This window comes from Trachypithecus francoisi, unplaced genomic scaffold (genome assembly GCF_009764315.1).
Source record: "Trachypithecus francoisi isolate TF-2019V2 unplaced genomic scaffold, Tfra_2.0 Lachesis_group8, whole genome shotgun sequence".
Lineage (NCBI taxonomy): Eukaryota > Metazoa > Chordata > Mammalia > Primates > Cercopithecidae > Trachypithecus > Trachypithecus francoisi.
In genome coordinates this window covers 60,122,896-60,139,368 of record NW_022681473.1, presented here as the reverse complement: position 1 = coordinate 60,139,368, position 16,473 = coordinate 60,122,896, and the positions used below count along the sequence as shown (strand labels likewise).

The 16,473-nt window shown below is 37.8% G+C and overlaps 1 protein-coding gene across 1 annotated transcript in view; it reads left to right on the top strand.

The window, feature by feature from the left end:
- Window positions 1-15,780, top strand: part of LOC117080946 (putative olfactory receptor 52P1) — a 35,009-nt gene extending 19,229 nt beyond the window's left edge. The window contains 2 exon segments of the mRNA XM_033206425.1: window positions 13,459-14,071; window positions 14,074-15,780. Of these exon segments, the coding sequence (XP_033062316.1) occupies window positions 13,459-14,071; window positions 14,074-14,459 (999 nt within the window). The 3' untranslated portion in view covers window positions 14,460-15,780.
- Window positions 15,781-16,473: the final 693 nt, after the last annotated feature.

The following is a 16,473-nucleotide window of genomic DNA, read 5'->3' as shown; positions in this document are numbered from 1 at the left end:
TTCATAAACCACTATGTTCATGAAACAATGTTAAGACCTCTCTAACTCATGTAGAAAATCTGCATCTTGCTGCAGAAAAGGCCTTTGACAAAATTCAACAGCCCTTCATGCTAAAAACTCTCAATAAATTCGGTATTGATGGATCATATCTCAAAATAATAAGAGCTATTTATGACAAACCTACAGTCAATATTATACTGAATGGGCAAAAACTGGAAGCATTCCCTTTGAAAACTGGCACAAGACAGGGATGCCCTCTCTCACCACTCCTATTCAACATAGTGTTGGAAGTTCTGGTCAGGGCAATCAGGCAGGAGAAAGAAAGAAAAGGTATTCAATCAGGAAAAGGGGAAGCCAAATTGTCTGTGTTTGCAGATGACATGATTGTACATTTAGAAAACCCCATCATCTCAGCCCAAAATCTCCCTAAGTTGATAAGCAATTTCAGCAAATTCTTATGATACAAAATCAATGTGCAAAAATCACAAACATTTCTATATACCAAAAACAGACAAACAGAGAGCCAAATCATGAGTGAACTTCCATTCACAATTGCTACTAAGAGAATAATATACCTAGGAATACAACATACAAGGGATGTGAAGGACCTCGTCAAGGAGAACTACAAACCACTGCTCAATGAAATAAAAGAAGATACAAAGGGAAGAACATTCCACGCTCATGGATAGGAAGAATCAATATCATGAAAATTGCCATACTGCCCAAGGTAATTTATAGATTCAATGCTTTCCCCATCAAGCTGCCAATGACTTTCTTCACAGAATTGGAAAAAACGATTTTAAAGTTCATATGGAACCAAAAAAGAGTCTGTATAGCCAAGACAATTTTAACCAAAAAGAACAAAGCTGGAAGCATCACACTACCTGACTTCAAACTATACTATAAAGCAACAGTAACCAAAACAGCATGGTACTGGTACCAAAATAGATATATAGATCAATGGAACAGAACAGAGGCCTCAGAAATAGCACCACACTACCTCAGAATAACGTCTACAAGCATCTGATCTTTGACAATCCTGACAGAAACAGGCAAAGGGGAAAGGATTCCCTATTTAATAAATGGTACTGGGAACACTGGTTAGCCATATGTAGAAAACTGAAACTGGATCCCTTCCTTACACCTTGTACAAAAATTAACTCAAGATGGATTAAAGACTTAAATGTAAGACCTACAACCATAAAAACCCTAGAAGAAAACCTAGGCAATACCATTCAGGACATAGGCATGGGCAAAGTCTTCATGACTAAAACGCCAAAAGCAATGGCAACAAAAGCCAAAATAGACAAATGGAATCTAATTAAACTGAAAAGCTTCTGCACATTAAAAGAAACTATCATCAGAGTGAACAGGCAACCTACAGAATGGGAGAAAATTTTTGCAATCTACCCATCTGACAAAGGGCTAATATCGAGAACCTACAAAGAATTCAAACAAATTTACAAGAAAAAAACAAACAACCCCATCAAAAAGTGGGCAAAGGATGTGAACAGACACTTCTCAAAAGAAGACATTCGTGCAGTCCACAGACAAATGAAAAAATGCTCATCATCACTGGTCATTAGAGAAATGCAAATCAAAACCACAATGAGATACCATCTCACAGCAGTTAGAATGGTGATCATTAAAAAATCAGGAAACAACAGATGCTGGAGAGGATTTGAAAAAATAGGAACGCTTTTTTTTTTTTTTTATACTTTAAGTTCTAGGGTACATGTGCATAACGTGCAGGTTTGTTACATATGTATACTTGTGCCATGTTGGTGTGCTGCACCCATCAACTCGTCAGCACCCATCAATTCATCATTTATATCAGGTATAACTCCCAATGCAATTCCTCCCCCCTCCCCCCTCCCCATGATAGGCCCCAGTGTGTGATGTTCCCCTTCCCGAGTCCAAGTGATCTCATTGTTCAGTTCCCACCTATGAGTGAGAACATGCGGTGTTTGGTTTTCTGTTCTTGTGATAGTTTGCTAAGAATGATGGTTTCCAGCTGCATCCATGTCCCTACAAAGGACACAAACTCATCCTTTTTTATGGCTGCATAATATTCCATGGTGTATATGTACCATATTTTCTTAATCCAGTCTGTCACAGATGGACATTTGGGTTGATTCCAAGTCTTTGCTATTGTGAATAGTGCCGCAATAAACATACGTGTGCATGTGTCTTTATAGCAGCGTGATTTATAATCCTTTGGGTATATACCCAGTAGTGGGATGGCTGGGTCATATGGTACATCTAGTTCTAGATCCTTGAGGAATCGCCATACTGTTTTCCATAATGGTTGAACTAGCTTTACAATCTCACCAACAGTGTAAAAGTGTTCCTATTTCTCCACATCCTCTCCAGCACCTGTTGTGGCCTGACTTTTTAATGATTGCCATTCTAACTGGTGTGAGATGGTATCTCATTGTGGTTTTGATTTGCATTTCTCTGATGGCCAGTGATGATGAGCATTTTTTCATGTGTCTGTTGGCTGTATGCATGTCTTCTTTTGAGAAATGTCTGTTCATATCCTTTGCCCACTTTTTGATGGGGTTGTTTGTTTTTTTCTTGTAAATTTGTTTGAGTTCTTTGTAGATTCTGGATATTAGCCCTTTGTCAGATGAGTAGATTGCAAACATTTTCTCCCATTCTGTAGGTTGCCTGTTCACTCTGATGGTAGTTTCTTTTGCTGTGCAGAGGCTCTTGAGTTTAATCAGATCCCATTTGTCAATTTTTGCTTTTGCTGCCGTTGCTTTTGGTGTTTTAGACATGAAGTCCTTGCCCATGCCTATGTCCTGAATGATACTACCTAGGTTTTCTTCTAAGGTTTTATGGTATTAGGTCTAACTAATGGTATTAAGTCTAACTTAAAGGTGTAAGTCTAACTTAAATGTGTAGGTCTAACTATTATGGTATTAAGTCTCTAATCCATCTTGAATTAATTTTCGTATAAGGAGTAAGGAAAGGATCCAGTTTCAGCTTTCTACTTATGGCTAGCCAATTTTCCCAGCACCATTTATTAAATAGGGAGTCCTTTCCCCATTTCTTGTTTCTCTCAGGTTTGTCAAAGATCAGATGGCTGTAGATGTGTGGTATTATTTCTGAGGACTCTGCTCTGTTCCATTGGTCTATATCTCTGTTTTGGTACCAGTACCATGCTGTTTTGGTTACTGTGGCCTTGTAGCATAGTTTGAAGTCAGGTAGCGTGATGCCTCCAGCTTTGTTCTTTTGACTTAGAATTGTCTTGGCAATGAGGGCTCTTTTTTGGTTCCATATCAACTTTAAAGCCATTTTTTCCAATTCTGTGAAGAAACTCATTGGTAGCTTGATGAGGATGGCATTGAATCTATAAATAACCTTGGGCAGTATGGCCATTTTGATGATATTGATTCTTCCTATCCATGAGCATGGTATGTTCTTCTATTTGTTAGTGTCCTCTTTGATTTCACTGAGCAGTGGTTGTAGTTCTCCTTGAAGAGGTCCTTTACATCCCTTGTAAGTTGGATTCCTAGGTATTTTTATCTCTTTGAAGCAATTGTGAATGGAAGTTCATTCATGATTTGGCTCTCTGTTTGTCTGTTACTGGTGTATAAGAATGCTTGTGATTTTTGCACATTGATTTTGTATCCTGAGCCTTTGCTGAAGTTTCTTATCAGCTTAAGGAGATTTTGGGCTGAGACAATGGGGTTTTCTAAATATACAATCATGTCATCTGCAAACAGGACAATTTGACTTCTTCTTTTCCTAACTGGATACCCTTGATTTCTTTCTCTTGCCTGATTGCCCTAGCCAGAACTTTCAACACGATGTTGAATAGGAGTGGTGAGAGAGGGCATCCCTGTCTTGTGCCAGTTTTCAAAGGGAATTTTTCCAGTTTTTGCCCATTCAGTATGATATTGGCTGTGGGTTTGTCATAAATAGCTCTTATTATTTTGAGGTATGTTCTATCAATACCGAATTTATTGAGCGTTTTTAGCATGAAGGGCTGTTGAATTTTGTCAAAAGCCTTTCTGCATCTGTTGAAATAATCATGTGGTTCTTGGCTTTGGTTCTGTTTATATGCTGGATTATGTTTATTGATTTGCGAATGTTGAACCAGCCTTGCATCCCAGGGATGAAGCCCACTTGATCATGGTGGATAAGCTTTTTGATGTGCTGCTGAATCCGGTTTGCCAGTATTTTATTGAGGATTTTTGCATCGATGTTCATCAGGGATATTGGTCTAAAATTCTTTTTTTGTTGCGTCTCTGCCAGGCTTTGGTATCAGGATGATGTTGGCCTCAAAAATGAGTTAGGGAGGATTCCCTCTTTTTCTATTGATTGGAATAGTTTCAGAAGGAATGGTACCAGCTCCTCCTTGTACCTCTGGTAGAATTCAGCTGTGAATCCATCTGGTCCTGGACTTTTTTTGGTGGGTAGGCTATTAATTATTGCCTCAATTTCAGAGCCTGCTATTGGTCTATTCAGGATTCAACTTCTTCCTGTTTAGTCTTGGAAGTGTAAGTGTCCAGGAAATTATCCATTTCTTCTAGATTTTCTAGTTGATTTGTGTAGAGGTGTTTATAGTATTCTCTGATGGTAGTTTGTATTTCTGTGGGGTCGGTGGTGATATCCCCTTTACCTTTTTTATTGCATCTATTTGATTCTTCTCTCTTTTCTTCTTTATTAGTCTTGCTAGCGGTCTGTCCATTTTGTTGATCTTTTCAAAAAACCACTCCTGGATTCATTGATTTTTTGGAGGGTTTTTGTGTCTCTATCTCCTTCAGTTCTGCTCTGATCTTAGTTATTTCTTGCCTTCTGTTAGCTTTTGAATGTGTTTGCTCTTGCTTCTCCAGTTCTTTTAATTGTGATGTTAGAGTGTCCATTTTAGATCTTTCCTGCTTTCTCTTGTGGCATTTAGTGCTATAAATTCCCTCTACACACTGCTTGAAATGTGTCCCAGAGATTCTGGTATGTTGTATGTTTGTTCTCATTGGTTTCAAAGAACATCTTTATTTCTGCTTTCATTTCGTTATGTACCCAGTAGTCATTCAGGAGCAGGTTGTTCAGTTTCCATGTAGTTGAGCGGTTTTGATTGAGTTTCTTAGTCCTGAGTTCTAGTTTGATTGCACTGTGGTCTGAGAGACAGTTTGTTATATTTCTGTTCTTTTACATTTGCTAAGGAGTGCTTTACTTCCAATTATGTGGTCAATTTTGGAATAAGTGCGATGTGGTGCTGAGAAGAATGTATATTCTGTTGATTTGGGGTGGAGAGTTCTATAGATGTCTATTAGGTCCGCTTGGTGCAGAGATGAGTTCAATTCCTGGATATCCTTGTTAACTTTCTGTCTCGTTGATCTGTCTAATGTTGACAGTGGAGTGTTGAAGTCTCCCATTATTATTGTATGGGAGTCTAAGTCTCTTTGTAAGTCTCTAAGGACTTGCTTTATGAATTTGGGTGCTCCTGTATTGGGTGCATATATATTTAGGATAGTTAGCTCTTCCTGTTGAATTGATCCCTTTACCATTATGTAATGGCCTTTTTTGTCTCTTTTGATCTTTGATGGTTTAAAGTCTATTTTATCAGAGACTAGGATTGTAACCCCTGCTTTTTTTTGTTCTCCATTTGCTTGGTAGGTCTTCCTCCATCCCTTTATTTTGAGCCTATGTATGTCTCTGCATGTGAGATGGGTCTCCTGAATACAGCAGACTGATGGGTCTTGACTCTTGATCCAGTTTGCCAGTCTGTGTCTTTTAATTGGAGCATTTAGTCCATTAACATTTAAGGTTAATATTGTTATGTGTGAACTGATCCTGCCATTATGATATTAACTGGTTTCTTTGCTCATTAGTTGATGCAGTTTCTTCCTAGCCTCAATGGTCTTTACATTTTGGCATGTTTTTGCAATGGCTGGTACCGGTTGTTCAATAGGAATGCTTTTGCACTGTTGGCGGGAGCGTAAATTAGTTCAACCATTGTGGAAGACAGTGTGGCGATTCCTCCAGGATCTAGAACTAGAAATACCATTTGACCAGGTGATCCCATTACTGGGTATACACTCAAAGAATTATAAATCATGCTGCCATAAAGACACATGCACACGTATGTTTATTGCGGCACTATTCACAATAGCAAAGATTTGAAACCAACCCAAATGTCCATCAATAATAGACTGAATTAAGAAAATATGGCACACATACCCCAGGGAATACTATGCAGCCATAAAAAAGGATGAGTTCATGTCCTTTGCAGGGTCATGGATGAAGCTGGAAACCATCATTCTCAGAAAACTATCACAAGGTCAGAAAACCAAACACCACATGTTCTCACTCATAAGTGAGAGTTGAACAATGATAACACATGGACACAGAGCAGGGAATATCACACATTGGGGCCTGTCAGGGGGTTGGGGGCTGAGGGAGGGATAGCATTAGGAGAAATAACTAATGTGAATGATGAGTCAATGGGTGCAGCAAACCAACATGGCACATGTATACATATGTAATAAACCTGCACGTTGTGCACATGTACCCTAGAACTTAAAGTATAATAATAAAATTACCTACTGTGTACTATGTTTACTACCTGGATGATGGTATCCATATTCCAAACTTCAACAACATGAAATATACCCATGTAATAAACCTGCTCATAAACTCCCTGTATCTAAACTAAGAGTTGAAATTATTTTAAAAAATAAAGTAGAAATAAGAAATGGGCAAATAACCTGAATAGACATCTGTCAAAAACAGAAATACAAATGGCCAATAGGTACATAAAAAAGTTCAATATCGGCCGGGCGCGGTGGCTCAAGCCTGTAATCCCAGCACTTTGGGAGGCCGAGACGGGCGGATCACGAGGTCAGGAGTTCGAGACCATCCTGGCTAACACGGTGAAACCCCGTCTCTACTAAAAATACAAAAAACTAGCCGGGCGAGGTGGCAGGCGCCTGTAGTCCCAGCTACTCTGGAGGCTGAGGCAGGAGAATGACGTAAAACCCAGGAGGCGGAGCTTGCAGTGAGCTGAGATCAGGCCACTGCACTCCAGCCCGGGCAAAAGAGCAAGACTCCGTCTCAAAAAAAAAAAAAAAAAAAAAAAAAAAAAAAAAAAGTTCAATATCATCGGTCATTCAGAAAATGCAACTGAAAACCACAATGAGCTATCATCTTACCCCAGTTAGAAGACTGTTATCAGAAAGACAAAACAATAACAGTTGCTGCTAAAGATGTGGAGAAAAGGGAGCTCTTATATACTGTTGATGAGAATGTAAATTTAGCCATTATGAAAAACAGTATGAACATTTCTTTAAAAACTTATAATAGAAATACTGTACAATGCAGAAATCCCACTACTGGGTATTAATCCAAAGGAAAAAATAATTAGTGTATCAAAGGGATACCTGCACCACATGTTTATTGCAACATTATTTATAATAGCAAAGACATGGCATCAACCTAAGTGTATCAACAGATGAATGAACAAAGCAAGTGTAGTATGGTGGTATGTGCACAAAATGGAATACTATTCAGCCATAAAAATGAGTGAAATCATGTCATTTGCAGTGACAAGAATGGAACACTGTGTTAAGTGAAATAAAGCCAGTCAGAAAAACAATTATTGCATCTTCTCACTTACATGTGGGAGCTAAAAGTATATGTGGGAGTTACTAGAGGTCGGGAGTAGAAGAATAGTTACCAGAGGTTGGGAACGGTGTGTGTGGGGTCAGGGGAATGACAGAGGTTGGTTAATGTTACAAACAAACATTTAGATAGAAAGAATAAAATCTCACATTTGATAGCAGAATAAGATGATTATATTTAAGAACAATGTATTGTATATTTCAAAACAGCTAGAAGAGGTAACTTAAAATGTTCTCAACATGCAGCAATGATAAATATACAAGGTGTTTGATATCTTAACCACTGTGAATTGATCATTACACATTGTATACATTTTAAAAAGTGTCACATGTACCCCATAAATATGTGCAAATATTATGTAAAATGAAAAAACAATAACAACAAAAAAAAGCTGAGAAAGAATTTTTACAGAATTCTTATTTGAATTTTAATTGTTCTTGTGTTGAATTACTTTTGGAAAGGTCAGGGAAACAGGTGATTCTAGTTTAGGAGTACTGGAATGACTATATATCTTTATCTAGATATTCAGTACTATGTATCCAATTTGCTTTAGAAGATTTTAAAAAGTAAATGATATCTGTGGGAGATAATAAAAAGATGATTACATAAATATGTCTTGTCCCTCATGATCCTCTTACAACTTTATCTTGTCACTCCACTGAGAGGTTTAGGCTATGTCCTCGTGCCTTAAGTATGGGCTGGCCTTAGTGATTAAATTCTAGTAAATAAAATGTGGTGGAAGTGACACTAAGTGATTCTGAAGCCAGGTAACAGAAGAAAATACTGTCTGGTTTTTCTCCTCTCCTTCCCTCTCCCTTTTTTCCCTCTTCCTTTCTTTCCCCTCACTCCTCCTCCTCTGCCTCTTTCACCTCCCTCTTCCTTCTTTGCCTCTTCTTCCTTCTTCTCTTCCTTCTGCCTCCTCCTGCTCTCCCTCCCTTCTCCTCCACTGCTGCTGCTTCTTTTCCCCTCCTCTTCCCCCCTCACCCTCCTCCTCCTCTTGCCCCCTCCTCCTCCTCCCTCCTCCTCTCCCTCGTCCCTCCTCCCTCCTCTTTCTTCCTTCCTCCTCCTCCTCCTCTTCCTCCTTTTTCCTCCTTCTTCTCCTTTTCCTTATTCTTCTTTCTCAGTAGCCTTTAATTCACATGTAAAACATCTAGCTTCCCTAAAGCTGCCATAATGTTATACTCAGAGGGAGAGAGATGAATGAGGATTCCCAGGTACACCAGGCTTTAGCTATTTGAATCTTTCCAGCCCAGGCACTAGACTCTGTAATGAATTAACCTTCGGATGACTCAAGCCCACAGCCTTTGAACTGCCCTGGCTGACGCCAAATAGATCCAACCTTGAAGCTGTCCTAGTCAGCAACTTAGGAAAAAAAAATCTCAGCAATTTTAGACTGCTGGGTTCTGACTAAATTTCAATTTGTGAGCAAAATAAACATTGTTTTATGCTGCTAAGCTTTGGAATGGTTTATTATGCAACAATAAATAATTAAACCAATGTTTAGCACAGTTTTCCTTATGACTAATAATTATGTAGTGAAACAAAGAAAATATTTTTCAATTCAGCGATTATAGTTACCTGGAGTTAACCAAATGGTAAGTTCTGAGGAAACAACATCCCTCACAAGAGTACCTTTACTTCACATACCACCTACAAATTTGGGGGCTTCCTGCACCACCATTACTTTAGAACAACTGACTACAAATTTTGGGGCCATCATGGCCATCTTCAGATTCAATAGCTTGCTAGAACAATTTCACAAATCAGGAAAGTGATGTAATTGCAGTATTACAGTAAAAAGTTTCAAATTAAATTTGTCAAAGAAAAGAGAAGCATAGAGCAGAATCCAGAAAGAGTTCAGATGTGGAGCTTCCAGCCATCCTTTCCCTGTGGAGTCATAGATGAGTGCTGTATTAGTTTGTTTTCACGCTGTTGATAAAGACATACCCAAGACTGGGTAATTTATAAAGAAAAAGAGGTTTAATGCAGTCACAGTTCCACGTGGCTAGGGAGGCCTCACAATCATGGTGGAAGGTAAAAGGCATGTCTCACATGGCAGCAGACAACAGAAGTTGTGCAGGGAAACTCCCCTTCAAAAAACCATCAGATCTCATGAGACTTAGTCACCATCACAAGAATAGCATGGGAAAAGCCCACCCCCATGATCTGATTACCCCCTACCAGGTTCCTCTCACAACACATGGGAATTGTGGGAGCTACAATTCAAGATAAGATTTGGGTGAGGACATGACCAAACCGTATCAAGTGCCATCTGTTCCTCTTGGTCATGATGTGTTGCTATATGCACACAATATTGGTAACCAGAAATTCTCACTTGAGCCTTTGGTGTCCAGAGACTTTACAGAGGCTCGATCCCATACAGCTAACATGACTGACTTTTAATCTCTGGTCCCTGCAGAAGGTTGGGCTAACATTTATAGTCTACAGTTCCTTTTCAGGTTGAAACTAATATGACAGGGCCCAAAAGACCATGTCACATTGCTAGACTGTCTGGTGGTCAAAGCCCCAGGCAAAAGTGAAGTCGTTTTCATCAGGCAGCACGACAGGCCAGGGGGCTTGGAGATCACCTCCCAGTAGCAGAAGGCAAGGGTCAAATGTTTCTTTGGGAAACTTAATTTTTCAGTACATAATAACAATTCTAAAATGATTTGTTTTGTCATTTACATTGTTTCAATTTATTTTGTTGTAAAGAGGGAAAGAATTTTCTTTAAGACATGGACAGACATTGTATACCTTCTCCTACCACTGCTGTTCAATAAGGTATTGAAAGTTTAAAGTGACGTAATAACACATTAAAAAGGACTGGGATTTTAAGAGTCACAAAGGAAAAGGAAAGTTTCATTGCTAACGAATGACATGAATTTTCTACAGGGAAAACCCATGCCACTCTAAAGATAGACTTTTGTAACTAATTATCTTTTAAGAAATTTGCTGAATTTGAGGTAAATCATCAAAAAACAATTAATTATACTGTTATATAAGTAACCATTGGAAATATATATTTTAAAAGTTATAACTGATTATGGTGACAAAATATATAAGATACTTACAATGAACAGAAACAAAATGTACATGGAACCTATGTCAAAACAGGAAAGCAATTGAAATATATTTGCTAAAGATCTATTAAATAAATGAAAATATATATTAAATATGTATTTAATATGTATTGCAAATTCGAATCAACTACTTTTGAGATTGAATTATTAATATTTAGGAAAGTTAGACATATGCATGATCTTCAGCCCAGGAATTTCACCCCTAAATATATGCTCTAGAGACATGCCTCATAAGTAAGAAAGAATTTAATAACGTTACAATTAATTGTAAATAACCTAAAAATTCTTCAAAAGGAATGAATAAACTAAATATGGTATCTTCATTTAAATAAATGAATGAATTAAACATAGTGCCTTAACTCAATAAAATATGATATCTCGCATATAGTAGTAATAAATACACTGTATAGAAGCAATAAGTACTTACCCAGAGCTACATGCATCAACATGAATGTATCTCACATAATGTTGAACAAAACTTAACATGCAGAAAAATGACATGACATAACGTCATTTAAATAGAGAAATTATTCTCTAAATCACTATGCATTATTTTAGGATTTATATATGTAGTAAAAGTAAAAATAAGTACAAAATGTTATGGGAATGATGATGCAATTCATTTCTAAAGGGCTAAGAAATCAAATATGCCACCCGTAGAGAAGGTTTTCCTGCTTTTTTTGGTAATATCATGTATCTTAATATACATTATGTATACCTGGATGTATGCTATATTATTAGTTATAACTTTTGTGTGTTCAAAATATGTTAGAATAGAGGTAAACTAAATTTGGCATTGGTAGACAGGAAAATATCATAAGTGATATAAGAAGGCTCCAAACAAAATGAATTATTGACATTCATTTGGACTTTCTCTGAATTTATACACTCATTTAAGGAGCAGATATAGCTTTTGCCACTTAGTTATGTTTTTGATTTTTATATATAAAGAAAAGAAATATGAGTAAAGAGCTCATGAAGTAGGATACACTTTTTGATTATTTTTACATGAATTTACGTATCTGCTTATTTATTACGTAGTTACTTATTTAACACTGTATGTGTACTATGCACCCAACATATTAGTGATAGGAATACAGGATTTGGGGATATGGTCTATTATCCCAGATTGGTGTAATTATACAAATGGTGAGGTTAAAAATTTCTGATGGAGAGGTAAGTTAGAGGTATGTTATAACATACCTGTATCAGTAGTATATATATGTTCCACTATAGTGGAACAAATTAACATATTCATCATCTCTCATAGCTACCCATTTTTTCCCCATGTAGCAAAAGCAGCTACAATCTACTCATTCAACAAAAATCCTGAATACAATATACTGTTATTAACTATAGTGCCCATGTTGTACATTAGGTGTTTTGATTTGTTCATTCTGCATGGTTGCTATTTTGTATCTTTTGACCAATATCTTTAGTTCCTCTCTGTGGCCCCAACCCTGGTAATCATTTTATTCTCTACATGTTTGATCCCCCTTTTTCCAAATTTCACATGTAAGTGAGATCATGTGGCATTTGTCTCTCTGTGACGAGCTTATTTGATTTATTTTCACCTCCTCCGGGTACATTTATGTTACATCAAATGCAGGATATCCTCTTTTTTTAAGCTTGAATAATATTCACATTGTACATATACTCCACAGTTTACTTATTTATCCATCCATCCATTGATTCAGTTTTAACTTCACCCTCTCTCTCTTCAAACTCCTCCAAGATTGGCAAAGACTGGAACATTTCCTGAATTCCTAAGATTAATTATCCTCATCTCTTGGGAGCTCAGGCAACCTCCAGGGTCAGTTTTACACATAATAATAGTTGTGCCTTGTGTGTTGGGAGGTGGAAGATTGGGGTTGGCAGAAGTAAATAAAGTGCTGATGCTGGACACCCTGAGGGCCTTTACTTAGGTTATTTAAAGGATCACACCATGGATTCTGGGTGCCCAGAAGTGAAGTGTGGAGAGATGCAGGGCCACGAGTGTGCCCTCCAAGAGTCATATGGGTGTTTAAGATATACCTTCATACACATGTACTCATACACGTGTACACACTCACACATACACATTCTCAGAAGGTGTCTGGAACCAGCTGCCTATCCTCTCATTGCCTTCCTTTCAGGTAAGTGTTCTAGTTGAGGGTGAGCTTTATGTTCAACACCTGTTGCCTACTTCATTCTTCCTCATCATTGCACCATTCTCATCAATAAGGTTCCCACTTCCTCATATCCTGTATCTGCTGAAAATGTGTATTTCTTAATGTGTATTCCTTAATTTTTGGATGCAGAATTCTATTATAAGCTTTTAAATTATCTTAATTTTTAAAAATCTGTTTTGTTGAAAACATTTCATCTTTTGGTTTCCGAGAGGGGTATATTGCATTTTGTCAGCTTCTCTTTGTATTCCTTGCATTTTTGCTGTACGTACTTCAAGTTCTGTTCTTGAAGTTGATACATGTTTATTTCTTAATATATTAAAATTTATTTAATATGACATTTTATTAATGAATAATGAATCATTTTGTCCTTAATAAAAACATTTAGCATAAAATATATCCTGTTGGATATTAATGCAGTTATACTTCATTATTGCTACTGTACTATTACAACTATACCCTATGATACATAACATCATGATTTCAGAATCATTTTTGTGTATAACATTTCAATCTTTGTTTTCCATGTTGAGACTCTTTTTAAATTGAAGCTCATGTAGCCTCTTTATTGTTCTCCACAGGTACTTCAGCAGGGTGCCACCATGACTGCTTGCAATGCCTCACAGGGCCACCCTTCTTTCTTCATTCTCCAAGGCATTCCTGGTGTGGAGGACAAACATAGATGGATATCTATCCCCTTCTCCTCCATGTATTTCATTACGGTGCTCGGAAACTGCACCATCCTCCTCACTGTCTCCACAGAGCGCTCCCTGCACAAACCCATGTTCCTGCTCCTCTGCCTATTGGCCCTCACAGACCTGGGCATGTCCACTACCATCATTCCCAAGGTGCTGTGCATTTTCTGGTTTGGCCAAAGTGAGATCAGCTATGAAGGATGCCTGGTTCAGCTGTTCTTCATCCACTCCATCTCTGCCATGCAGTCAGCTATCCTGATGACCATGGCCTTTGACCACTATGTGGCCATCTGCAAGCCCTTGCACTATGCCACCATCCTTTCCAATAGTCGCATTGGACTCATTAGCTTAGTGAGTTTGGTGAGAGCTATTCTCTTTTTTCTCCCCATGCCCATCCTCCTTCAGCAAATGTCCTATCATGCCAATCATGTCATTCCCACCACCTACTGTGAGCACATGGCTGTGGTGAAGATGATTTGTGTAGATACTACAGTCAACAGGTATATGGCCTGGTGGTGGCCTTGTTGGTTGCTGGGCTAGATCTCTCAGCTATTGCTTGATCATATGTGCTAATCATCCAGGCTATAATGTGTCTCTCTTCTAAGGAAGCCCACCACAAAGCAGTCAACACCTGCATCACACACATCTGTGTCATGCTTATTTCTTATACTCCCTCACTTTTTTCTTTTCTCACTCACCGCTTTGGCCGAGGCATTCCACCCCATGTCCACATTATTCTTGGCAGCCTCTACTTCCTTATACCTCCAATGCTCAATCCTATAATTTATGGAATGAAAACTAAGGAGTTCCAGGACAAAGTGACCAAATATGGTTGCTGGAAAAGAGAATCCACAACCACTGTCCGTGGTCAGAAACTTGTCTGGTAATCCAGCAGCTGTGAGGATGAGGAAGGAACGTTAAGTAGATGCAATTCCTCGGGGAATCAGCTAGTGGTAGAAATATGTCATGTTGGCAGATTTAGCTGCCAAGATGTTTAGCCTTGGGCAGAGAAGCTAAGGGACAGGAGACCTTCTTGATCTCAGTAATTCCGAAGCAAGGAAATTATCCTCACTGTGAAATGAAAATAATGACATTTGCTTTCTGTACCCGACAGAGGGGTTGGACAAATTACACGTTATAATGTCTATAAAAGCACTTTGAACAACACATGCTGAACACATGTAAGATGAGGTAGAATGTTTCCATGTGGAGAGAACATATGAGCACCCAATAATTTGCCCAACATCAAATCAATGAGTTGTAGAATGCTACTTACTTTGCCAAGATAAGGCTAAGTTGTGTGTGTGTGTGTGTGTGTGTATTTTTGTGTTCAAGGGGAAGGTAAAATGGAAAAGATTGCTTAGGGGAGTCAAAAAGGACAATGAATGTTCAAAAGTGAGTTTCGTCACTACATTATCCTTACTGCAGAAGCCTTACACTTGAGCAACGGAACTTACTGCTTCCTTTTAAGCCTAGGGAATATGTACAGAAAACAATAAAATATGAAATTCCCAGAGAAATTTCAAAGGAAAAGGAGAAAATGGGAAACTCTTACTCTTAAAAGGTGGATATGCATTCTAACAAATTGTGTGTTTGTAACAATTCCTAGAGTCAACTGTTCTGCTTGTCTCAACTAATTCCAGCATATGACAAGAATCTTTAGCAAAGAGAAAATTCTGAGAATGTTCTGTGAAGGGTCACAGTTATAAAAGTCAGCTTTATATTGGAAATCTTGGTTACAGAATTCTGCCAGGCCATTTCTCTGGAAATCCAGGAAGAAATCATGAACAAGCACTTGGGGTGGTGTGCAGAGTTCAGATCGTGTGCCAAGATATGTGAAGACATTAAGTTCAGGAGATATTGTTTATCACTTCTAGACATTGATTTAGAAATATAGTGGCAAATATTTTAAGACACGTGAAGTTTGTAGCCTGAAATAGTTTAGGGTTTTTCATCATATCGTATAGCTAACATGTAAAGGCAGAATTCAGTGAAAAAGACACCTACTTTAAAAGCCACATGACCACTATTTAAATGAGACTCTTAAAATGGCAGGAAAATAAACGAAACTTCTCCAAAGTGTTGTTCTAGTTATACTAATAGTTAAGGCTTGAAGTAAACAAAAAAATTAATAACATGGGCTGAGAAAGGTGGGATATCTCAGAGCTTGAAACAAACAGTCCAACCTTCAGGAGGAAAAAAAAAAAAGAGAGAACTAATAAGAAGTGCCTTTTCTATAAATGAAAGACCAGAGATCAAGGAAAATTTGCACGAGCATTAATGGCTGAAGAACAGAGTACTGCTTGTCTGAAATAAGTACTAAGTACATATGTAAGCCACCACAAACCTGCAAAGAAAAAAACGTCGTCAGCAAAATGTTGTGGTTAACAATTGAAAACAGCCTGAGGGAATCATTAGCCTGATGATGTGGCAGCAAAATCTCTCGAGTGAATTTGTTTGTTTGTTTGTTTATTTGTTTCATTTTGTTGAAATAGGATTGCGGGACAAAAGCAGAGCGTTCAAGTGCTATATGATGTTCAAGTGCTCATATATTTCCTTTTTCTTTCATTTTTTGATATTTTAAATAAAAATTTGAAGACTTTTTCCCTGAAATTGTGGGCAAAAGATTTATTTACACCTGAGCACAGTATATATTGAGAGAATTATGCCACAAAAGCTGGTAGCAACAGCTAATTCTGGGGAAACTGAGGAACTGAAGAAAATCAGAGAAAACACAAGAAGAACAGCCTGATTGGTCTGCTCTTTCTTGCTTGAGTTCTTTTCTTTCCGCAAAAGTTTCGTTAATCTATCTTGTTAATAGTCAATATATCTTGACTTTTTACTGCAGGATGAGTTTGATTCTTCTCTTTTTGGCTTGCTGGAAATGTGACAGATGACACT